This window comes from Anopheles coluzzii, chromosome 3, assembly GCF_943734685.1.
Source record: "Anopheles coluzzii chromosome 3, AcolN3, whole genome shotgun sequence".
NCBI classification, from domain to species: domain Eukaryota; kingdom Metazoa; phylum Arthropoda; class Insecta; order Diptera; family Culicidae; genus Anopheles; species Anopheles coluzzii.
Window position 1 is genome coordinate 17,782,084 of NC_064671.1, and position 26,507 is coordinate 17,808,590.

A 26,507-nucleotide genomic window follows, 5' to 3' on the forward strand; every position below is an offset into this window, starting at 1 on the left:
GCAGTTGTTTGGAGTTGGGTCCTTCTCCGAGTGTTCATTCCAGTGGATGGTGGAGGGCATTGAGCATTATTTTCCCTCTAGTTGCGAGTGTCCTTATTGTACCGAGATACAACAACCAGCACCAACAAGCAAAAGTGGATGCAGCATGCCAAAGACTCCCTCCTCCCTTTCCTTACACTCTCCTCCTCTCAATCGAATCGAAAACTCCCAAATGTCACAAAGATTCGCTCTTTCGTCCCTTTAACTCGCTTCTTATCATGGAGCTCTCACGGCAGAGGAAAAATGACACTCTTTGGGTCACTCCCGTCGATGCTATCACTCCCACGCACGTTTTTACTTTCACCCCTTCCTTCACTTGTCACTCATTTTCCGACACAAGCTTTCCTTTAACAGAATCGTCCAATTGCTGTGTTTACAGTTTCAGACACTGTTCATGTTTTAGTTTGGGTTGTCGGATGAGAACTCCCTCCACCAACAAAAAAAGTATACATATAGCCTCAAGGCAATGGTGGTTTGGTATTCAAAAGCAAGTGCAGCATAAAAGTTAATGGGTTCGATTAATCGAACAAACGTTTGAGAGAGCACGAGGGGATAATAAAAAAAAAATAACTCAAACACACACACACAAAGCACACGCAACAGTGACAATGGAGACACAGTGCACAAAAGTGCATTAGCGGAGAGTGCACTCACTCACACACCGCACAATTCGTATTCGGGTGGCACTATAAATAAATCCTTTTAGCAGTGGAAAGAGTGGACTGCGTGTGTGCCAGCGTTTACTTCCAGCGCTCGTGCCTTCACATTCGCTCCGCCGCCTCGGTGGTGGTCTTTCTGTCGATTGGAAACGTTTTACACACAATTGGTCGGTTAAGCGTTGCACTTAAGGGGTAGGGATTTTGTAAACCGAGCCAAAAGCTTCTTAATGGAGAAGAAGTGTATCGAACATTTTTGCAAACATAAACAAGTTTTTTTTTAAATATAATTTAATAAATGGATGAATATTGATATAATAAGCATAAACATGACATTATTTGTAACAAGAGTTAAGAAAATTTAGTTTTTTGTGTCTACATTTTTATGTTTGTAAAACCTCCAGAGGGTTCAAATTAATTTGAAATAGAGTCAATAGAGTTGAAATAGAAAAACATCAATAACAACCCAAGTTTTGGGTAAGAGTCATAAAAAATTAAATAACATTAAAATTATTTTAAAAAAGTTTGACTAAAACGCTTAAGCTATTTCCGAAATTCAGCGCTATAGGGTAAATGTACCAATAGTGGTGCAATTTGTAGTGGTACCGATGTGTTTTAATGTATTAAAAGTGTCAGGAAGGATAATTTCTGAATATTTTAACACATAGCAATTAGAATATGTTTTATCTTCGCAATCGCAACCATTTTTACCATGAAACACATCACATTTACGAAAAAATACATATTTTTGTGATTGCTTCGTTGTACCTATAATGGTGGTATGGTTCCTATAGTCGTCGTATTGTATTCCTATAGTGGTGGTAAACAAAGATGCCTCAAAACAGTGTATAATATCAAAATAACTTAGTTTTGAAGATGTTTTCGTGTGAATAGCAACGATTACTGCCATAATATTGGTTTCTTGCGTAATTTTATCATAAAAAAATGTATAAATTTGATTGATGAAACTATTCACTAAAGTACTGCATCACACCTGTCATCAACCAACACCCGGAAGAGTGTGCTTGATTTGAAGTCAGTTTTTCATTCAGCCATATAAGCGAATTTTGGCCTGTTTTTGGTAAATTACCTACATAAAACTCATTTCTGTTGCTTATTTTAGTGAAAACAGTACGACATGTCAAAAATTTCCTCGAAAAAATCTAAATTGACCTGTATTTATTGATTTTATAACTATAACCACTATAGGAACATGCCTGTTTGGTGTACCTATAATGGCACTATGGTAAAAAACACTTAAAAATGCATAAATATGGTCAAAAGGCAAATAATTTTAGTAAAACAATAACATTACATAACAGTTATGTTGAAAAACTAGTAATTGCGTGGTTATGTGGTCGTTTAGAACGTTAACAGAAAAATGAGTTTCGTTATGAAATCCTAAGGATTTTGGAAAAATGTTGACACATTTCACAAAATAATAGATTTTTCGGTCACTAAGTAACGGAATGGCCCCATTTAACTTTTAAACCCTTTGTAAAAGGCTAAAGAACATTTCACACTAACTTAAATAACTTAAATACTTTTAATTTGCCCTATGAACCGCATTTTAGAGCAATAGCACCACTATTGGTACTACCACCACTATAGGTACATTTACCCTAATAGGAAAAAATACAAAAAAAAAAACTTTCCGGTAATCCGTACTTTTGTAATTTCGTATCAATAGCAAGTTTCTTGTCGCCATTCATAATGTACTATGGTATAAAACAATTAAAAAATAGATAAAATTACATACATAGAATAGAATACACGAAACATTAAATCCACCAAGCAGCAGTCTGAATAGAACATTCATGTAGTCTCCAAATTCAATGGAAATACCTTAATAACAGCGTCAAACACAGGAAGTCTGAGAGGGTGAATGCATGTATAAGTGTGTGTGTATGTGCGGTTAGTGGTGCACGGAACCACCACGCGTTAATTAAATTGTCGCAACTTGGAGTTGGCAAAGACCGTGCCGAGACCTACACACGTACAAACTGTGCGACGCACAATTTTCAATTTAATTTCTAAATTTGAAATCGCGAACACAACACCAGATATGGTAGGGAAGGAGTCGTTTATTTGCTACGGCATGTTGCCATGGAAAGCAGCAGTAGTATTTCCGGTGCTGCAATGAAATGCAGCCTGCATTTGACAGTTTTCCCACTAATCGACAAGTTGTAAAGTTACGATGACTTAGGTCATACATGTTCTGCAACGTATTTTAAGCTATCAAAATCAGACATGCATGGGAAGCATAACATTGGTATGAAGTATAACACAAAAAAAACAAATACCTTGGAAGAGTCCTTCTTATACTGACTAAAAAACGTTTTCTGGGGATTTTAAACAAGCTCACAAATCATAATTAAGTCGTAGCGACATCTTGCACCAATTTGAAGCGGTAAACGCAGTTTCTTCTCTACTTAGTACACCATATGGCTCTTGATTGAGTATTCAAACAATACGAAATTGAAAACTCTTGAAAACAATAAGAGAAGAAAGAGAGATACATAAACGCTAGCACTATGATTTAACATTTATTTCAAATATTTTGTTTACAGTAAAACAGCAAGCAATCCAGCAACTACGAACCGAACAATATGCAATGACTTTTTAAAAGGATCCTCTCTCTCTCTCTCTCAAATGCTCAGTTTTAAGTCATCGATTGACAGAGCGAGTGATTTTAAAGTTCGGTAAAAGGATGAATATATCGTCTACCAGTAGTAATAGGGGGGGAACCCCCACATATTAACTCAACCAAAGCATTCCTTTTCGTTCGTTACATCCCTGCCCACAGCCTTTGCTAGAGTCCATAGCAATAGCATGCAGCGACAAAGCGCACCCATTATCAAACGGAAAAAAGGGAGCAACAATAAAAGGAAAATGTGTTCATTCAGAGAGAAAGAGAGAAGGCGAGCAAACAAGAGTGTGGAAGTAAAAGAGAGAGAGATGCACACATACACACATACATCCACATTGATCGACAGGGTCGACGAACACACAGAAAGCACGTCAAAACCAGCGGGCAAAGTCAGCGAACTTTCGTTCTCATCTGGTCCTTCGTTTATCCTTGTGCAACCCGTGCAGCAGTGTTGGGTGGGAACGGGACGGTGAAACACGCGCATTAATCGCACATACATACATACACATACACATACATACAGCTGCTGCATGTTGATGCGTGGCATGAGCCAACCTGAGAAATTTTAAACACTCACACTAAGACCCCACGAACACACTTCTTCCACACGTGTCCTTGCTTGTACGGTTTCCCTGTCGATGGGGGAGATGATGATGCTGGCGCGTTCTTTGTTTGGGGCCAGCAGTGATACTGCGATGCTACCGAATATCTTCCCAAGCTAGCTGACACTCTCTACTGCGTACTGCGTTGGCAAAAGGGTTTTATTATTTTATTTTTCTTCCTCGCACCAACTTAGCACAAGAATTTGGCTTAGACCGAGCGGGGTTTTTTTTACAGTTCGTTTACCGTTTAGCTCGTCCTTACTGTATCGCCCCACATAAAGGCAATGAGGCACTCAGCACATAAATAAGCATTTTAGCTCTACCTCCAAAACACACGACGAACTGATCGAACACGATGCCGAAAACAATCTTCGCTAATGATGTTTCGATCAAAATTCCAGCGAAATCTTCTGTTTTTTTAAGCTTATCTCCATTTCGTCTAACAAAAAACACTTCACGAGAGAGGTTTATATTCCGTTTCTCATGCTTCTTCTCTTGCTATAACTAAACCAACAAAGAAAAAAGACACGAAAGACGATGAACTACGACCGGCGGACACGATGGATGAAACAACCTTCCGAAGGGCACCGGATCGCTATTATCGGATTCGGTCGTTCGCTTCTCACTTTCGATTAGAAGTACTGACTTCTGCTCCTTCCTCTCTCTCCCTCACTCTGGGGCTCCACACCCTACGAACCCTACTTCGTGAAGTTGGACAAAGCTGCTGGAGCGTTTTGCTTCCGAAGAAAAAGTGCGCTAAGAGTGAAGAAAATTATGACAAACAGCCATGCTCCAGACACGACAAGGATATGCCGGCTATAAATGGAATAGGATCAACCGCAAAAAAAGCATCCCTTTATGCGTAGTTATCGGTTTATCGTCGCCGAATGGGACAAAATACCTTTAACTGCGAGTGGAACGGAATTGGCGATACTTCTAGTGCCCGGGCCGGAATTAATGGTCGGACTGCTTCCGATGGCAAATATGCCAATAATTTTCATCTGCCTTCGGTAGCAAGCAACCTGTGTATGGCATCTGGTGGGGAGTGAACAAACGGGAATAATCGAGTAATTTGACCTTTCGACTCTTTTGTCGGTCAAACATTATTTTGCAATCAGCATACGGTTACGTTTTTGCTGTCGTATGTCACTATCGTTGTTACGGTGCAATCGTTAAGTGTTGGAATTACAACAAGGCCGCCCTACGATCAAGTCCTCGACATAACCGGGGCTCAATACGGAACAATTATGTACAACCAAACAGAAGACTTTTAAAGTAAGGAAATATTCAAGTGTGTTCTATTCTTACAATTAAAATACTTGAAAGTGTGTGTCGTAAAGGAAAAATGGTGTACCATAAAGTTTATTTTAATAATATAAGCATGATGTTAACAACATTGAGATGTAGTTTTATGGATTAGTGATGGGTAAAGTTGGCAAAAATCCGGAGTCGACTCCGATCCGATTCCGATAAATTCGGAATCAACTCCGGAAGGTAGGTCCGCGCTTCAATATCCGGAGTCGTTCGGAATCGTCCGGAGTCGCCCGGAGTCGCCCGGAGTCGCCCGGAGTCGCCTGGAGTCGGAGTCATCCGGAGTCATCCGGAGTCGTTCGGAATCGTTCGGAGTCGTCCGGAGTCGCCCGGAGTCGGAGTCGTCCGGAGTCATTCGGAGTCGTTCGGAGTCGTTCGGAGTCGTTCGGAGTCGTCGGAGTCGTTCGGAATCGTTCGGAGTCGTCCGGAGTCGTCGACTCCGGACGACTCCGGTCGACTCCGGACGACTCCGAACGACTTCATCTCCGGGCGGATTTAGTGGTTCCATTTTGCCGGAGTCAGAATCGGATTAACAATAGTCGGAGTCGGATCGGAGTCGTGGGTGCGCTCCATACAGCACATCACTATTATGGATGTACCTGATCTGTACCTGATGTACCTGATCTCCCAAAACCTGATCTGTATAGGGTTGGGAGTCGTGTTATGTTCTCAAATTGAGTAAAGAACAAAAACACCACAACTCCCAGACCTAGACAGATCAAAACCCGAGACACATATCGGCCTTAATTTTTCCTAAAACCATCGCCAACAAAACAACATTCACTCGGCAGGAGTAGATCAACTTTCGCAGGGCACACCGGAGGCAATGCAATGGGCCGCATTTAATTTCAACAACATCTATAATTGATCCACACTTACAAAATGCTCGATAACTTTATGACCGCCCCGAAAAAAAAGAGGAAGAAGAAAATAAACCACCAACTCACGGGCGGAGGCAAAATGGCGGCAGCGGAAAGTGCATCTCAGGCACCCGAGCAAGACCTTAAATTACACCGCACAACAATACCGACTCGACCTGCCGGTTACGAAACCATTGAAGCTTAAACCGGCAACCGGCCACACGAAGAAAGGGAGTCGCCAACACCACCACTACCTGCCATGATTGTGGTCGGGAATAAATAATTAAATAACACCAGAAGCCAAAACACCACAGACCAGTCGAGCAGCGGCAGCAGCAACTAGCAGCCTCCTCCAATAGTCAGCCGCGGCGAATCACCATCATTCCATGGTTCCAGCCGATTGTTCACTACCCACCAGCACATCAAACTGGATTATGTGCCTGCTGGCACGAGAACTTGCCAGCTATCCAGCAAAGCTAGCGACCCCAGCACCCGGGGGCTTTGTGTTTCCATGGTGACGCTTAAGGAAGATATCGCATTGGGAGGGCGCGGCAGTTTTTGGCGGTCGCACACACACACACACAGATTTGGATATCTGCCACCAAAAATCATTGCTTACTGCGGTCTTTGCTAAGGGTTGGCTGGGTTTTGCTCCACACAAACGAAGCAGGAGCTCAACCGACAATAAAATTTGGAATAAAAAAGAGAAGAATAAAAAAAGGCAGCAGCAGCAGCAGCAAAATTCATCAAACCCATAAAGCAGAACGCACCCGAACACACAGGCACTGGCGATGAAAGAAAATATTCAACAAGTTTAACGCTTTTTTAAAAACGGGGTGGAAAACTATACACCCGTGAACAACCCGGATCGATGAGAAAAATAAACCGCACAAAATGCAATGCTCCATTTTCGCGCGCCCCCCCGGGGGTCACATGTGGGGTGAATTGTGAGCGTTTTTTGGCAACGGAAAATGGCTGCGAATGCCAGCAATGGCTTCACAAGCTTTCCACTGTCAAGTCATGCAATTCTATACCGCTTTGATGACTTATTCAGGTCAGTCTTATGCGCAAACGGACCGCTCTTGCCTGTTTTGTGCACAAATTTCGCAAACCCCCACATTGGTGGTGCTGGTGTGTTAAATAACTTTCCCATGAAAAAAAGCTTGAAAGTGAAAACACTCTTCTCGGTCGAGAATTCGTTACATTGAAATGAAATCTTTGCCCCGAACGCGTCGTCTCAATTCGTTCTTTCGAATTTTCCACGGTCACACACAGTGAAGGAGTACTGTGAGCGTAAATTTTTATTTCGCCACGAATGGTTGCACACTGCGAACGAAGCATTTTTTTTTTTGAAGTACAAAAATGTAAAGTAAATAAGTAGGAGAAAAAATGAAGTGAAAAACAAAAAAACGCCACACATAAAAACAATTTCCCAACCCGACTCAATGACCAAAAACGCTACAACTCACCAACAACAACAAAAAAAAGAAGAACGAAACGTTACGTGACGCGTTACGCCCGGTGGACACTTTTCCGGCAACTATAATGTGCCCCCCTTCTCTCAAACGATAATTGCTCGCCGTGCCGGTTGTTTGGAGCCCTTGGCTGGTTCGTAAAATTGTTGTGATTATTGGTTCCGCCGTGTTGTTCCTTCCACCCCGTGCGACGGGTAGGTGGGAGGTGGTTCTAGCAATTATAACGGAAACCCCCTCCCGGCGTAAAGGGTAGTTCATCATTTCCGACTCGTCGATCTGTCATCGGGTCCGTGTAATGTCCACCAAAGCGTAAGGGGTCGAAACAAAATGCCCTCCCTTTCCCAGCGATTAAAAACGAATCCAATAAGAAGCAGGAGGAAAATAACAAAAACCAAAAAAAAATACTCCAATGCGATTCACTTCAACTTCCAATTTGGTGGCATTGAAAAGCTGGCTGACTTAATTAATGAAAACAAAACCCAGGTTCTCCCCCTCCAGATGTAGTATGCATCATCATCATCCCGCGTCATCGGGTTCGCGGCATTCGAAGGTTTTTGTTTTTACAAGCAGGGCTGGCTGGCTAGTTGGCTGGTTGGTTCGCCAAAGGATCTACTCTATTGGGGCACGGTGGCCAAAACGCTGGAAACAATTTGCTGCCCAAACAAAGGCGAGGGATCGCATACAGAAACACGCCAAACACGAACGAACCTCGGTTGTGGTGGAGTGTGCCTTTTAGTAGAAACAATAAGAAAACAAATCGAGCGCCAGTGAAAGCAACGTTTGCCGAAACGGTTGGATTGATCGGATGGATAAAGTTGCGGGCGCTAGGGGGCATTGATCGAATGGAGAAACCAAAACCCTCCAATTAGCAATTCTTGTACATTTAGGTTCTTTAAAAAAAATCACCTACAAAACACAAAAAATGTCGTGTTTTAATCATTCTATTCTAAGCGAGCATTAAATGAGAGATAGCTATTAGCCAGTCACTTGAACTAAACTAGTTATTCCTTTAGTTTGTGTGTGATTAAAAGTATCTGTTAAAATAAAATTCAGAAAATATAAAGTAAAGAAACTAAAACCATAATAACTTACTAGCTACGGCTTCGTCCATTCGAAAATATCAATGGGGCCCTTTCCGTTTGAAGCTCGTAGGCTGAAATTTCAGCCTGTCAGCTGTTTGCATTGTATAGCAGTTTTCGAGCAGCTATCTAAGTGAGTAGGGGAAGGTAGGTAAAGACGGACACTGCGAAGATGGACACTTCTCATAAATGCATGAAAAAGGTAATTTTCGAGTAATTCAAATATGTAGAATCCAAACTGAAGGTAAAACAACACATTTGAGAACATTTTTGGCATAATATATATAAAATTGGTAAAATCCACGAACAAAACAAATTTTCAATCATGTGCACCCTTGTGGATCTAATGTGACTACTGCCGATCTACAACTTGTATTGTTTATATTTCCGGAAGTTTTATTTCATGAATGGGTTGTCGTGATCATTAATGAAAAAACTGGCGAAAGAACGAGGGTAAAAGCAATACAAAATATTGTTTTCTGGTGGTTTAAACATTCTGACATCAAAGCGGGAAAGACGGACACCTTGTTGTAGGGAAAGATAGACACCGAATTTATTGATTTATTTTACTTCTCATATCAATTGGTGATGAATAGATTTCTTCAAATACCTTAAATACGGGTATTCCGAAGCTATAAATCAATCAGCAATTAGATAAATTATTGGAATAAGCGAGAAATGAAACACCGGTCAAAATAGTAGCCATTCGTTATGCTACTACTCGCTCGACGCTGATGAGTCGCTTCACGAAATCCAATATCTTCTCACGACTTGGACAACTTTAAGCAATAAAAAGATGAGGCATTTATACGACATTGTTCAGAAATAGATGAGAAATTCTATTGGATTACAAAAATCAAATGTTTAATTTTGACATGGTGGAAAATGGATTAAACTGTTAACAAGTCCCTCATGAATTCTGGGGTCGTAGACTTTTTGCGGAGTAATTTCCTAAAAGGAAGTTCTAGACAGTTGTTCTGTAAGCTAGAGCAACGTCAGCTGTAAGTGCGCGATATTCCAATAATGCTTTAGATTCTGCATTCTACGATATATTACAAGCGCCGTTTACAATTCCTAAATTCATGGCTGAATGAATCGCCGTTGCAATAGACCAAGAATTGGTTTATAAACGTACCAGGACGTGGAAAGCGATAGAATTTGTTTTAAAATACTGTAAAACTCTTCACTTTCTAACCTTTTCTACAGGTGTCCATCTTACCCTGCATGGTGTCCATCTTCTAGACTGAAAATTGCAGGCTAGTTTTTTGTGTGGTTTTGTATGGAGTGTTTACATGATTTCAGCCTCCAACTGTCAAACTCCATACAAAAAACTAACTAGAATCGTGAAGGCCCCCAATATAAAACATTATTATCTAGAATAAAATACTGACTTCAACAAGTATCTTAATTTGTGGAACTTGTGCTTCTTAACAAATGAAAACTAATATAACATAAAACACTACTACACAAATCAGTTCTAATGCAATGCAACGGTTAAGGCTAGCTGCCGAACTAACCAAAACCACACACTCGTGCGCGGTGGTCTACTACGATCAATATCCCGTGCATCAGGAAAATCTCGTGCAAGTTTGAGGGTCTTTTGCCTCCCACTGTGAAAAAACCAAACCACGACTGCAACCAAACAAGCAGCGAGGAAGAAGAACACTTGCTGCACTTCGTTCTCAATGCATTTTTATCTCCGGCTGTCATTATTTTCTACTCTCTATCGCTCTACCGCTCCATCTCACCCTTCCTCTGGGCGTTTCTCTTGCTTACCCCCTTACCCTCGAGGCAAACGGAAATCAATGGTTTCGGCGCCACGTCCAACAAGACACGATAGTTTTTTTTTTCTTTTCTTCTGGTTAAACCATAAACAACCGATCATTCGACCGGAAACGGATCGTGAAAGTCTGTCTTGCTATTTTGCTTTCGAAACTGTTCTTTGCCCACCCCAGCCAATTACGGTACGGGTGAGATTAAAACAATAAATACATTTAAAACCTTAGAGCACGAAATCTTACGCTGGGTGTTTTAAGGCAGACTCCGTGTAGGTGTCTCAATATATCGAAGGTTCAAAATTTAATTCAATTTCATCAAGCATCATAATCAATGACATAATTTCAGTCTACATTTGTACCATAACTTTAGCTTCAATTTGTACCAGTACCAGATGTAATAACCCACTAAAGCAACACTTTGTTTCAATGATTCATTCTTGATTGCTTCAATAGCTCTTGTTGCCATTGTGGCTGCACAAAAACTGCATTGGTGTTTGTTAGTTCTTCTACAAAACAAGCGAGATAAATAAATACGTTAGTCTGAAAACAAACACTGGCCAGAGAGAGCCAAGTAGAGTCAAGGGTACATGGAACAGACGCTTTGGCGCTGTGCCCTCCTGTTAACTGCACAGTACAATTTTAATCTTACTTTGGCCATTCACGATTTGATTTCAGCTAAGCAACTTTGGTCTGAGAAAGGACAACGAGTTTACATAAGCACCTTCTTGGGCAGCTGTAGGTCCCACCCTGTTAAGTAACTATCCAGTTAAGATCTAATTGAATTTTCTGATTGTAATAAAATGTGAAATGATTATTAGCCGCGTAAGAAGTGCTCCTTATGCTCACCTAGGCGTTACACTACACAATGGTGCACAAATTATGTTATAAATTAGGTAATGTGAGTGGCAATTGAATGACAATTAAATAACTGAATGCAATTTTAATTTACCAAATGACAGTTGATAATAAAATGAATGTTCTGATATACATAGAGAAATAAAATTTGATTTAAAGCAGTATTACTGAAATAGAGGGCTTACCCAGAATTCCAAAAATGTCTATAAGTGTGTTTCCATTTTTGGGCGTATTATTTCATGTTTTCTTGCTTACTCACTTTTTTATACACAATCTTGGAAACCGTCTGTTATTACTTGAATCTAACTCTTACTGACAAATGTCTTTAACAAGCTCTGAAAACATCTAAAAACCGATGTCAAGAAAGCATCAAAACTGTACAAATTCGGCATACCAATTTTAATGAAATTTTTCATTTATACCTAAATTAAATTAGACTGCAATAAAAAAGTAAACTGTAGATAACATTGATGTGAACATTGATTGTAACATTGATTAGAATTCTTAAAAATTATTCATTTAAAGGTAAGCATTTCTACTTTGCTAAATATTTTAATATGATGTAAGTGAAATATACTTGGCTACCATACATTCCAGTTGGACATTCGTGCAGTTTTTCCAAACATATGGTTCTGCAGGCAAATGTATCATTTTTAAGTGGCGCACGCCCCAGACTTCAACCCTATGGTTAACGTATGTGAAGTCTTAGAAAGATACATCAAGTCATAGTTCTATGTACAATTGTACTGAAAGACAACTTTCATCGATCGAAAGACTCATCCAACAAGCCGATCACATTCAACCAACTCTTTTATGATTTGTAAACAGAATGTAAAAAAAATCATCACCGTAAGACAGATTAACCACGCATCAATAGGAGGATGCGATTACGGTTACTTAAACAATTTTTACGGAATTTTTGGATATTGTAAGACATTTTCAAACAATCAAAAATCGATCAAACAAAGCTCACATCCAAACAGGGTTTTTTTCCTCCAAATTTCAAGCTTTTTTTCTGTAAACCAATCCCCCGCCATTAAGGATCAATCATCTCCGCACAAAGGAATGTTTGGACCGAAATGAAGAACATAAGAACGTACCAACACCCCGCCGCACGCATCGAGGGGATGTGTCTTGCTGATGTTGATGGCTGGCTTACGATCCACGCACTTCTCTTCAAACGCAAAGAGCCCAAAGGGTTCGCTTCGGAGACACATCAACCAAACAAACTGACACTGGCACACAAACACACAGAAACATAGTTAAACGCAAAAAAGCATCTCCCGCCGAGCGGAAACGGGTTAAACCGCGACCAACCAGAGACAAATATGTTGGTGCCTACACACACACACAAATACAGACACAAATGCACACATTCAAAGGGGAATATGTGAAAGAATAGCCAACAAGAGCCGTCCACCAGACACGATCGCGCAAGTTGGCCCTCCTTATGTATCGTTATGGCGTACTGGCGGACCCAAAGGCACATCGAAGAGGAGAACAGAGCCACCACAAAGTGTGGTAGTGTGTGTGTGTGTGTCGCGGTCATTTGTACTGTGAATCATGCACGTTCGCCGATTCAGTCTTCAGCACAGCACTCCACACACCATAAACTTGGAAAGGGAGTGCAAAGTAGGCAACGAAGATCAGCTGGGTAACCGGGGGAGGGGTTGGAAGGGGACTGTGGTAAAGCGATCTCGTCAAAGCAACCAGCAGCAGACGCAAACTTGATTCAAACGAACCGTTTTTTTTCTTTCAGCCTCACGTTTTCTCCCATTTTCTCGCGTCACCAACGTCCCCCGCGCGCTTTGGTCGGCTCGGTCTGTTCTTTGCCCTTTCTCTGCGTACCTTTTACTACCATTCACTGACACACACACACATACACAGCCACAAGCATAAATTCACCCGTATGCACACATACCCGCACACAGACACACATTTGTTTCGGGTGTAGTGCGAGAGGGAGACGGTGCCCACTGCTCACACGCACAATGGAGTTATTATTCCTGGACATGGACACCCCAAGCGAATCCCCCCTTAAAATGAAAACGGGGTGACAACGAACCCAGCAGAAGAAAGAACAGAGAACAGGTATGAGTGTGTGTTTGTGTGTCGTTGTGCATAAACACAAATTACACCTTCACCGGAACAGAACGCCACACACGGGCCTTAACTTGAATGTTGGGCTTTCGATCCGTCACACACTGCTCTCGTCGTCCGTTCCGTTTCGGTGTCGGTGATTATGGAAAAACCAGTTTCCTTCGTTTGTGCCCGATTAGCTGCTGCTTCTCGCCAGCGCACACCGAGCGGGGGGAGAGTAGGCGATCAATCCCTTTTTTCCACTTTCCATCAGCATCGAAGCAGCCCTCGAAGACGCCTCGGACAAGACAACGAGATTCGTTCCTTTCTTGCCAGGCCTGCTTTGTGCCCCAGCGGACCCCAATGGAACCCGATTTGAGGGCTTTGCGAATGCACACACACACACACACACGCATAAACGCACAGATGGAAACCACATACAGCGCGTGCAACACCCTTTTTCCATACCAGTTTCCCTTCCCAGGGCGCTTTGTATTACTTTCTTTCTGTGTCACTCGACCGAGGGAAACAGATATTTTCCGGACCTTCCGGGGAAGCGCAGGACGGGCGATTCTCGTTCGTTGATCGAGCTGCATCGAGTTGCAACCTGCATCGCGGCGCTCACCTACGAAATGCAACGCAACAACACAACACACAAAACGGAAAACGAATTTCACTCACCTTTTTTTTGTTTTCGTTAATAGCGCGATTTTCTTCAATACACACACACACACTTTCCAGGTAACGTAAAACGGATGCAAATTCAACACATTTGATCGCCTTTCACATACAGTTCAGCAATAAATAACCAAAACGGTAGCTTTGCGGTCAGCAAACTCAATGTATCAGCTGTTAAATTTCTCATTCACGATCAGAACTTTTCAGATACACAAACAGTTGAGGGACCCACACACACACACACTCACTCACACATACACACAGGCCTCACTAAACAATAAACGAATGGCACAGCATCATTCGTTTCAAACGCAATCACCAAACTCTCCATCAGCTCGAAGCTAATTTGGGGTTTCGGTTTTTGCTATTCCCACACTCACCGTTTTTTCACTTCCAAAACAGCAGCAAACTACATTCGACTAATTCTGTACCGTGTAAGTAGGAGACCCGCACTGTAAAATTATTGTTGCGAGCAGCGGCGGCAAGCAGCACCAGCCATTACGACGGCAAACAACGAATTAACTGACAGCGATGAAACGGGAGCACTGTTTGCTTTGACATTCAGTTCAGGCTGTCACAGTGCGGTTTGCAAATTATGACCAAAATTTTAATCCCACTGTGCAGGTCGGTCCAGTTTTATCCGGCTGTTGTGTGTGTGTGTTGGTTGTTTTGGTGTGCGCTGCAAACGGAAGCAAAGAAGAATGGAAATAGGGCGTCGATTCGGGCTACGAACAGACATACGTACGAGGGTTATCGCCGGACGTGTATCTTTTCTCATGCCCGTTTCAAAGAGCCGTTACGAATTGAATCGAAAAATGCTGCAAGCAAACGTTCAATCAATTTGAAAATTTATGTCAATAAATGTACTCTAATATTTTCGAATTTTGTTCATTATTTGAAGGCTAATTTACATCCTTACCTTTTGAGGTTATCTGTAAATTGTTTCGGATCCACGATATTTGTTATTAACAAACAGAGATACGCACGAATGGCATACATTTTGATAAATTTATTGATTCCTTATATTTTCGTATATTTACACAGACTACAATATATAAGATATAAGATGCAACTGCAATGTATAGCGGTGACGATAGTTGATACAGTTAATAAACAAGCGACAAATAATTACGATCCCTGCTCCGAAACGTGTTTCCTTCAATCGACTCTGCTGGCACTCAACCGATTATGCGGTGTAAAAGGCATTGCACAGTTTAGTTTTTTCTTCTTATCTGTATAAAGTTGCAACAAAAACAAGCAAAAACTCAAAACATTCATTCAACCGGGTACGTTTGTTCCTCTCTTTATCATTCAAATCGACTGCAACAGCATTGTGGGTTTACATACTTTCTATCTTAAGTATCGTAAATTAGAGATTTGTACAATATTTTCACGAGCAAACCCCTTATTTTTTAAATCTTGCTATCTTCTCTATCGAGTGCGATTTTGATTCGCTTCTAATGCGCTTCTTCCGCGGACAAACATGTTTTATTTGTTCATGTTCGTTATCTTTTTAATGCTTCGGAAATAAAAAGATGCCTTCTTTGTTGATCCGTTTATCACCTATGCAACAACACGAGATATGCGCCAAACCGCCAGAAAGGCAAATAAAATTCCCCAGCTACATAATTACAGGGCTAAGTGTAAATGCTTTGCTTTCTGAAGCACTGCAATCTTTCTTTGTCGACTTAGATATGCGACGTGCCCACCCTCATAACTTCGCTATTGCTATTATATGTACACAAAAAGGGCGGTTCCCTAAATTGCTATATTCCAACGGTTCCCATTTAACAATGATCGCCGATCCTATTTGCAATCAACCCTGCCACTGTTATATTACAACTAAGCTCCTAACGCTATACGGCACACTAAAGATAGTTCCATAAAACAAGTTAACCAAAGCAGCGTGAAATCTTTCTACAAAGCATCTACCACAAAGAAAAACAAATAGGCGCACGAGAGAGAGATCGAGATCGAGATTTTCACAGTGGGACGACGACGGTCGGGATGATGGGACGGAAACTACACACATACACACCGCTCACGTCTCAGGACAGATCCATCCGCTCGTCCGAACTGCTATCACCATCCTGATCCGTCTCCATCCGCTGCTACCATTTCCGGCCACCGCCGCCGCCACGATTGTTGTTGTGGCCACGGTTGCCACCCTGCAGCCAGTGGCCCCTAAAATTGCCTCGCCCATCGTCGCCTATCCGGCTGCGATCGCCATTGCGGTTGCCGTTCCCGTTGTTGTTGTTATTGCCCTGGTTGCGATTGTTCCAGTTACCGCCTCCACCACGGTTTCCGAAACCTCCGCCGCCGCCGCCGCCACCGCCCCGGTTAGGATTATTGTTACCGCCACCTCCAAACGGCCGATTACCGTCTGCCGTCCACTGCTGATGGGGCGGCGGGCCGTTGCGAAAGCCATCGCCCCTCCTGCCACCCATATCGGGGACACCACCCGCCGCCAGCAGACCAAGTTCGGGCGGCGGTGCGTTAAAGTTGTTCGCACCCGGGAACATTCCCGGTGGTGGCACGTTCGGCGACATGCTGAGCGGGAGATTCAGCATATTTGGACTGCCGCCGGCCGCCGGTTGCCCCACCAGCCCGGGCGGTGGTTGGCTGAGCGGAAACATGCCCGGCGGCAGCACGCCCGCCCGGGGTCCGCCGGCGCCAACACCCGGTGCACCGACCGGCACACCCAAATTCCACGGTCCCGGCCCGATCGTGGCGGCCGCACCGGGAGCGAACGGGGGCGGGAAACCGCCCGCCCCGAAGCCGGCCCCCGGCGGCAGATCGGAGGGAAAGAAGGGCGAGCTGAAGGCGCCCGACTCGTGCGGCGGCGTCGAGCGCGGATCCGGCCACGGCATGCTGGTGAAATCGTTCACCGAGTCCGGATTGCCGGTGACGTCCTCCAGCGGTATGTGTACCGGATCGGCCGTCTGGTACGTGTCCGCCGGGTCTGGTTCGGCCGGCGAGTCCGGTATCATGTGCTTGTTGAAGTAGAGCGCCTGCAGGCAGCCCCGCTCGCGCTGCCGCTGCACGTTGCGCTCCAGGCTCTGGCTGCCGTCCGGTGACGGGGGCACGTTGTCCACCTGCAGCAGCGGCCGCCACGCCGTCCGCTCGACCATGATGTCTTCCGAGCCGACCTTGCGCGACAGCATAAACTTTTGCCGCTCGTCCACCCGCTCCATCTGCTTCATGTCGGTGAACGACTTGGTCACGTTGCAGCGCTCCGTTACGTCCAGCTCGAAGTAACGGACCTCCTCGAGCTCCTCGGCCACCCGCCAGCGCAGCTGCTTCTTCGGGCCCTTGCGCCGGTGTATCACCAGCACGCCCGGAGGCCCGTCGGGGCCACAGCCCGGACCGGGCGGTTTCTTGCCATCCTCGTCTTCCTTTTCCGTGCCACCTTCTTCCTTCTTTACGCCGCTTTCCGCCTCTTGGGCAATCTTCTTCTCCACGTCGCTCATTACCACGTCCATCAGCTCAGTCTTGTCGTCGGCCACGGTTTCTCCTTCCTTCTTCACCTTCTTCTCCTCCCCTTCCGCACCCTTTTCCTCATCATCATCTTCATTCAGCTCACACTTGGCCCGTTTGGACTTCTTCAAGACCGGTCCCTCGTCATCATCGTCATCATCATCGTCAGCATGATCACCTCCATCTTCGTCTCCCGGCGTGTCATCATTCTTCCTCGCGCTGGGTTTCTTCTCTTCCGCACCATCACCATTGCTAGTAGGTGTGCTATCGCTTTCCGCCTGATCCTTCTTCTTTTCATCATCCTCTCCGGCCGTTGGCTCGGTTCCAGTTTCCTCCTCCTGCTCCGCCAGCGTGTCCCGATAGAAGGACATCGGTGCGATCGTAGGAACCTTCGGTGAGGTAGGAGTGGTCGGGGTGGGCGCCGTTGTTTCCGCTGCATGCTCTTCCGTCCTGGTAGGACTGTTACCGGGAGCGTTCGCCTTTGCTGTGGTGCTTGCGTCCGATCCAGCTGGTTTGCTTCCGGCTGCTGCAGTGGTGGCGGTGGTGGTAGAGGTGGTGGTCGTCGTTTCGCCCGTCGGTTTGCTGCTGGGAGCGGTGGCGGTACCAGCAGTGGCCCCTTCAGAGCCACTCGTGCGCCTTTTCCGTTTCTTCACGTCCTTGCGCAGCGTGGCAGACAGTGCGTCCATGAACATGTCCGATTCGACCAAGGCATCTAAAAGTAAAAACGTTTGGAGAGCAATAGAAAACAAAACATCAGTATACTAAAGTCATTCTAGCGTTCTGCTGCGATAACTCCTTTATTGCTTCTAATATACGTTTGTATTGTGTACATAGAAACATATAAGGAATGAAATATTTAAAAAATGAGCCGTTTAAGGTGGTGGGGTTGAGGGTGGCGCTGCCGGCAGTTGGTAGGTTGATGGACTGGATGGCGATACCTGTAAGGGGAAACACTTTACGCCCGTTGGACGCACCTAAAACTAAATAATTTTAACTCCCTAAAATCCCTTATGCGCCCAAGGGTCGCATATATGCTCTTTTTAACCCTTACACGTGCTTATGCTATCGTGCGGAATACCATTGAACTGCGGATGGGTTTGAAAAGCTGTAACGAAACGCTGAAGAGCGCGCACCGACTACGAGCACAAAATGAAGTAATTTTTCTGCTTTGATGGTAATCAAAATAATTGAGTAAATGCATCGCCTGTTGTTGGTTAACCCACATTAGATTAATTTCACAGTATGGTGAAATACATAATAGAAACGCGAAGCAGTGCATTTAACACCAACGCATACAGTAGACTACGCGTGTTCGCTGCGCACGCTCTCCTCACGGCGTATGGTATGAGAATGGCGGAACATCTTTTGAACGGTGCGCGCCCCGTGTTGGTGTGTGTTCTGGCGCAACGGTTAACGGTTTTCTTATGGAATCAGTCACGTGCTTCGTTAGGAGAAGAAGGGTTTTCCGCAGGTAATATGTCTTTGCATAGTACGCATTTGAGAATTGTTTTCGTCAACCCTAACCGTGAGGTCAGTCTGTGCTTATCTGGTTTTGTAAAGTCGTTTGTAATATGTAAAAAGATAAAAGATTGTAATATGTAAAAGATATGTAAAAGCAATTCCAAAAGTTGAAGAGAAGTTGAAGATTGAATGGACAGGTCGGCGTACAAGTTTAAACTACGCCCTTGTGCCCCACATCTGGCCTTTCTGTTTAAAACTACTTTACTAGTCAGACATACTAATAGCAGCCAACTTCAGGCTATCTCGTATAATTAATCATGCCTAGCCTTTGTTTTGCTACTTATTATGGTTGGTGTTCATCCACCGTGTAAAACGGCAGACAAAAATCTAGCTCTCTCTCTCTCTCTCTCTCTCTCTCTCTCTCTCTCTCTCTCTCTCTCTCGCGCGCGCGCTTTCTCTCTCTCCCTCTCTTATGACCTGACCTAGATAATTTATTTAAATTATCTATACAAAAGTATACAATTTGGAATAATATTCTCAGGAATCAGTACACAGTTCCATATTACTTTCGCGCCGTTCCATTCCAGGCATGCGCCCTAGCCGTGGCGCACATCCATGGCCTTGGGAAAGGTTACGGACAGCTGGAACAACTCCGAAACACTTTCGGTCGTGAACTGTACGATAAAGCGATCGCAATTCAAAAACACTATCACCGAACAGACGCAAACAAAGCTCGAGAAATGTAACCGATCGTATGCTGGGTTTATTTGCATCGCGAAAGGCGTAAAAACGCACTTCATATGAATCTATTTTAAAACTTCATCCTTCATCTCGCTCCCCCGAAGCGGTTGCGAGAGCTTTTGAAGATTTGTTTAGTTACATAAAACACGTATCAAATATGATTCAATGCTGTCATTTATCATCTGCTCCGAAGGTACGTACATACATACAATGGGGTACACAAATAGCAATGCTATTAATAAAGCAAAAAACTGCACACAAAGCATTCCTTTCAAATAGCCGTTTTACATGCAGTGCTAATCATATATGCAACCTGTCTTGAGTTCAAGCCCCAAGACCCTCATTTCAAATTATGATAGCTTAGTTTTGGTACGGCTACGCTACATCCTGATCTAGAGAGCTCGGCCAATTCAACGAGCTTCGCATACAATAACGGACGAGATCTGTGATTCCAAGAACCACAGCGTCGTCGGACGGTTCTAATCTATGCTACACCGAGGGCTTACACTATCGATGGAAAGCATCAAGGGCACATCGTTTAAACCTTGTTCTATGATCTATACACAGACAACACAACCATCTGATCCATCTGATGGGAGTAATCTACATTTAAGCGTGTACATAAAATCACGTTGTTGCGACACTGCGCGTCAAGGGGGGAAATGTGGAGCGTTATATTTTACAGAAAATATGCTTTACGAAGCCAAAGGGTAGTTAAATGTCATATATGATTGATTTGATGTATATAGGGAAGCGTCCAACGGATGTCAAGGAATTCATCATCTCGCAAGTTTGACTATTCGGGTTTCAAATTTATTGTGCTTGTGTGCTTGGTCTCGCTTTACATATATTTTCTTTTTCGAGTTTTTTTTTTATACCGTCACATACAACAATACAACAGAGAAAATAGCATCGATCCTACACGCACAGGGGGTGTAAGAGATTGCTGTACATTATTTGAGCGATATTCTTTTTTTACATGTAGACGGTTTTGAGTAGCACGGATACGGGGGGATAAGGCAAAATGAAATGATAAATTTAAACAAAAATATATACAAAGACGTTAATTGAGCGCAGAAGGTTAACAAATTTTAACGGGTTCTTAAGAGTTGGCGTGGATATTTCCAGGAATTGGCGTTCGTTTAGGATAACAAAACACACTAAATCGTAACATACGACCTTTTCAAGACCCTTGCTTGTAACTAGAACGTACAAGATGGTTGAATTGTATGTAGTGTATAAAAAATAACAAAATAGGATTTATAAACAATCAGTCCTTTGTCTATAAAAAAAAGCACTAAGGACATATAAATAAGCAGTCCTTTGTCTATTAAACATAGTTCATACAGACGAAACACGTGCAAATATTGTTTTTTTTGCAATGATCTGCTTAGCAATAATGCCTTGGGCCAAATACTCGCAAAACGAACGGAACGACGTGATGCGTGCAACTTAATTGGCTTCCTCATTCGCCAAGTAAAATTAACCTAGACAGACAAAAGCTAATTGTCTAGTAATAAAAATTATATCAACAGTCTGTTAGACTCTATTTAGCTCTTTTAGCATTTAAGGTATCTGACACACGCAATGGAGGATCCTTTGAGGTTTAATATATTATTTTCGGGTAGATCATGTTTGTTTTTCAGGCTCTCACGCAACCGCTTTCCCAACGCAAGGGACCCTACAAACGACTCGTTCAATTTTCCAGTCATTATAGGTCCTCTCGCAAGGAAAGAGCGGACGCGAAACGTTTTTTAGATCCTCTTTTTTCTGCGTACGTATTATAAATATATGCGTAGATGAAAAAATATAAAAACACACACACACACAAACAGATAACCGAACCTGTAAATAAATTTCACTTGTGGTCAATGAAAGTGTTTTTTAAATTACGTCCACTCGCGCGCGCCCCTTACGAACGAGCGATTTTGTTGTTGTAGAAAGGTAACAAGTGCTAAGAGACGAACCACCCCCGATTACCAAACATTTTTCCGCACGACGGTTTCTATTATTGATCGTGATAGTCGGGAACCGCAATAAGGGAAGCCACCATCCTTCCAGCGCCGGAGGGGGTCATCCTTCTAGCATTCGGCCAACTCGCCACAGCAGCACTGCCGCCGCCGAGACTTTCGCATGCAACTCACACTCAACCGTGTGTGCGCAGAGTAGAGAGAAATGGCGCACAAACGATGTGTCCCGCTGAGTCAACCACCACACGGTCAATCAGCCCGTAGTTGTACGGCCACCACCTACCAGAGCGGCACAGCAATACACACCCGCCTCTCGGCCGCAGCCATCAACCGACCCCAACCACCGACGGCACACACATAATGAGCTGAAATGAGGCAAAAGACAAAGAAAAAGACGCCCAATTAAACAGGGTCAGCCTGGAACTGCACTTACGTTGACGCTTCGGTGGAATGAGCTTGATGGAGCCCGGCCGCTCCATGGGATCTTCCTTGGCCCTCTTCTCTGCCGTCACGCCAGCCAGCACGGCGTCCCGGCCCGACGATGAGGTCGGCGAGCTGCGCTTCAGCGTCCCGGTGGCGGTCGACCCGATCACGGCGGAGGAGCTGCCGGAGGAGTTGTTGGACGCAGCGGTCGCAGCAGGCGAAGCAGTCGACGGCGAGGACGCGGACGACGGTTTCTTCAACCCCTTGCGCGACGGTGGCGGTGGTGCTTCCTCAATCAGACCGTGTGAACGGAACTGTGAATTGTACGTCTTGACCGTCTTGACCCGGTTCTCCGGATTGCGCACCTCGATCGAGATCGAAGCCTTCTTGCTGGGAATGGTGGTCGACTTGGCCACTTTAGAATCGTTCGCGCTAGTGTTGGTGACGCTGCTCGTCTCCGAACCGCTATCGTTCGAGCCGCCGACACTGTCGTCCCGCGAGCGAGCCCGGGCGAGCTTGGGCGAGGCAGACTGGGCCTTGGACTCTTTACCATCCCTGCTGCCACCGCTCGACGATTTGTCCTTATCGCGATGCTTATCGCTGCTGCTGCTGCTGCTGCTCTTGGAGCTGCCGCTGCCTGACTTAGAGGACGAAGAGGAGGAGGAGCTTTTGTGCTTGCTCCCGCTGCTACTACTACTACTACCGTGACGGTCTTTATCCTTACTGCGACTAGAACTCGAGCCGCTGCTCTTGCTACTACTGCTACTAGACGATTTATGCTTGCTGCTGCTGCTGCTGCTACTGCTGGACGTTTTGGAAGAGGACGAACGGCTGCTACTGCTACCCTTTCGGTCCTTTTCCCGCTCCCGTTCGCGATGATGCGAGTGATTGTGGCGATCCTTGTCCTTCGAGGAAGAAGAATTTCTTTCCTTGCTACCCTCCGTCCCTCCATTCGGTACCACATCCACCTTCTTCGTCTCCGCCGCGTTCAGCTGATCGTCCTTCTTCGCGACTGGTGCGGCGACCGTCGCTTCCTCGCCGCTGGGCTTGCTGGACTCGATGTTAACCACCACCTCTTCCTGGTCCTCTTCGTCGTCGTCGTCATCTTCTTCCTCGTCACCATCGTCCGGGTGTGCGCCTTCCCCATCGGTTGCCGCACGCCCGTCCGCGGAGTCGCGCTGACCTTTCCTGCTCGTCGACGATTTGATCACCTTCGCCACGACCTGCTTGCCGTTCTTGGTGGTGATCTTTAGCACCAGTGATGTCTTCTTTGCCGGCACCACTGTTGCTGCCGCCTCCCCCGTCGGTTGGAATGTTGTTTTGTCACCGTCCACCATACCATCGTGGTTTGCCGTCTCGGTCTGACCGTCCACTTCGCCCGAATCGGCGGCATGGGGCCCGTAACCGTTGCGCTGATAATGCTGCTGCTCTTTCCCCGCGGCAATGTCTGCTACCCCCTGCTTTCCCACAACAGCAGCCCCAACCGTTGGGGTTTGACCAATGGCCGACTCGGCACCCGATTGCTTCCCGTCAGCTGTCCCCGCCAGGCCAGTGATTGCTGGCAGTTCGGATTGATTTATTGGAACCATCGGTGACAGCTGTTTCGGGGCTTTCACAATATACAGCCACTGTTCGACCAGCTTCGAGGCAAGAACCTTTACACCTGTTTAAATAAAGCACACACACGCAAAAAAGAGAATCGATATTACACACATACCAATCAGCACGAAAACACATGACTCCTATGATCGTTTTAAAACTGCACACTACTAAGCACGCGCGCTGGTGCGAACAAACACAGCTTGCAACACTTACTTTCATTGGCACTGTCGGTGGACAGGGATTTGACCAGCCGGGGGGTGCTGTTTATCTTCAGCCGCTCCACATCAACCGGACAGCACAGCAGCAGCTCCATCAGCTCCTGGATGAGGGGCCAATTTTTTGAGCCGATCCCATCGACCAGCCACATGTGCACCAACGACCAACCGCCGGTTTGCATGAACTGCCCCAACAGCTCCGTCTCCGTGCACTTCAGTATCTGTATGTAGATGGCTTTCGAAACTAATTTCTTCGAAAACTTTGCCATTAAGCTGAGATGAAATAGAAGAAAAAAGAATAGAAAAAAATGTTAGAAATCTGATTTTCTGGTTGAGGTGTCTTTTAACGCCAAACCAATACTTACTTTGCTAACCGCCTCACTTCCCCCGCGTTGCGAATGCCACCGTTCGGTGCCAGCAGCACGCTGAGGCACACGAGCAGTTTCATTGGATCGATACGTGGCTGTTTAAAATAAATAAAAAAAAATCACAAATTATCTTCCCACTTATCTCATCTTATAACAACGCAAATTCGTACTCACCATCTTGAAGCCGTCAATTTACACACTAAAAAAACGGTGTAACTTTCTGTGCTCGTGATATCAATGTTTACAATCCAGTTTGCTATTTCGATAACAATTAAAACTAAAAACTAATTCCTTTTCTTACTCATAGGCCACCCCTACGGAGGATGGTTACATCTCGCGCTTTCCAGGCCTTATCATATGGCATCAAAGCCACAACGCATATATCATATGATCACTTCTGTGTGGTGGTGGGGGGTGTGGGTATTGTGTCTCTAGCACAATGTATGTTTTTTAGCTGCAAAACAGAGGTAAATCAAGCTTTAGTACACACTTTGTCTAACTTTTGATGGGGCATCATCAACACATTCGGTGTGTTCTGGCTCTTCACGCCGCTCGCTTGCTTCACTTACGTCCTTACACTAGTTTACAATTAGCAGCATGTGCGTTACTACAATTACAACAAGGTCGAAGGCACGGGGAAAGGTCGAACACACAGCTTTGCCACACCGACACACCGTGTTGATACGGCGAACCAGCTTTGCTTTGGTAGCAGGCACAGCGCCACCTAGCGGCGCCTGCCGAAAACTTGTCGCGTCCGTTCCCGAAGGGATCGATGATGGCGTGCACCATGACATTTGCTGTTCACGAATGACGAGGCAGCAAATGAAAGGGCGTTTCCGCTAGCGCTACCGCTTGGGGCAATGCGTATGCATGCATGTGCGAGTGTGTATGTGTGTGTGGGTTGGCTAATAATGAGCCTCACAGCAAATAATGCGCAGTTAGGTAGCACCGTCGAAATGCGTCCAAATTTGGTTCACTTGATTGACGTGAACGCGCTTTCTAGCCCGTACGGCTAACTTTCACTTTTTTTACGACAAAATTGCTATTTTAACTTTCCGCTCGGGATGAACCTCTACTTCACTTTTGATATGCGGAAGCGCAGCAGGAAAATTCCTGCCAGGCCAAAATCGTACGTATCTCGATTTACGGTAAAATAACTGGGTACATCGGCCTCCTTAAACACTACTACATTCGTTCAACGAGCGTACACGTAACAATGGCAAATTCCCTCCGCCCCTTCTCCACACGCACATGACGGCCTTCGCGCGGAGGGTAACAAAGGGAAACCACACTGTATGGCAACGTAATTATATTTGCAATCATGATTTTCTCTCCAAAATAATGTCTTTCTCTCTCGCTCTATCTCGGTAGTTAGTGCACGGAAATTAACTTTATCAAATGCAATCTGTTACAGGCTCTTTTTTCATCGGTACTCAATATCGGTAGCGCCCCCACGGCAACAGTGCCTTCGACGTTCGCTTTATTCTTTTACCCTGCGAATTGACAAGATGGCGGCGGACCTTCTTTTTAGCGAAGTGCTGCGCTGCCCGTCGTGTGCTACAGCTGAAAATTTTTACCCAGAATTTCAGCGCCTATTGAATGGAACCAACGGTTGGGTGCGCTCCCCTCCTGGCCAGGACGATTACGTAAAACGCACTGTTCGCGTAAGGATGAAGCGTTTATCCTTTCTTTTTTTTGTCTTTTCTTTCTATCTCTAATTTCCAGCCAAGGGCGTTGAAGAACCAGAGATCACCGAAGCTACGAAATACACGTCATGACTCACCGAGAATTTTATACCCAATGAAGGCCTGGGACGTTTTCACCCTGCTCGGTCGATGCAGTGTTGGGTCAAGGTTTATAGGTATACAGGTGCATAAGCACACCAAAGGTTGATAGAGTGCTGAATTTCAAAACAATTGGCAGTTGGGCTGTGTTGACAAAATGGGGACGTATGTTTTTCATTTGGAAGGATTAATTTATCTTTAAAACGGGGAAATGAATGTTTTTTTTTTTTAAATAAATAGGTTTATTTATTCTTCATTTACGCAGGAAAAAATGCTTAGGCTTAATTATGGTATTCTAAGAAGCTACTCGCAAATAAAAAAAACACTTTTTTAAACAATTGATAACAATTTAACTTAAAGCTTATAAACAAATTTTTTTTGTATTATTTGATCACGATTTATCA

General features: G+C 44.6%; 2 protein-coding genes across 8 annotated transcripts in view; both read right to left on the minus strand.

The window, feature by feature from the left end:
• Positions 1 to 14,602, minus strand: part of LOC120955312 (disintegrin and metalloproteinase domain-containing protein 10) — a 62,620-nt gene extending 48,018 nt beyond the window's left edge. For 3 of the 5 annotated variants that reach the window (XM_040376060.2, XM_040376052.2, XM_040376054.2), the window contains exon 1: positions 14,443 to 14,602. The gene's annotated coding sequence lies outside the window, so the exon portion shown is untranslated. The remainder of the gene's footprint in view (positions 1 to 14,442) is intronic. The other 2 variants (XR_005751778.2, XM_040376055.2) reach the window with 2 other exon arrangements.
• Positions 14,603 to 15,335: 733 nt separating this feature from the next.
• LOC120955021 (nucleolar protein dao-5) lies at positions 15,336 to 26,251 on the minus strand. 3 transcript variants are annotated; one of them, XM_049608775.1, is made up of 6 exons: positions 24,889 to 26,251; positions 24,494 to 24,773; positions 24,317 to 24,414; positions 23,950 to 24,224; positions 22,145 to 23,797; positions 15,336 to 18,251 (listed from the first exon to the last, which is right to left on the minus strand). In XM_049608775.1, the coding sequence occupies exons 2-6, from the start codon at positions 24,494 to 24,496 to the stop codon at positions 16,174 to 16,176; spliced, it is 4,107 nt and encodes a 1,368-aa protein (XP_049464732.1). In that variant the 5' UTR covers positions 24,497 to 24,773; positions 24,889 to 26,251; the 3' UTR covers positions 15,336 to 16,173. The 3 variants fall into 3 exon arrangements, with proteins under 3 accessions (XP_049464732.1, XP_040231404.2, XP_040231407.2); XM_040375470.2 differs by having other exon boundaries at positions 24,897 to 26,250; XM_040375473.2 differs by having other exon boundaries at positions 26,103 to 26,121.
• Between the last annotated feature and the right edge of the window lie 256 nt (positions 26,252 to 26,507).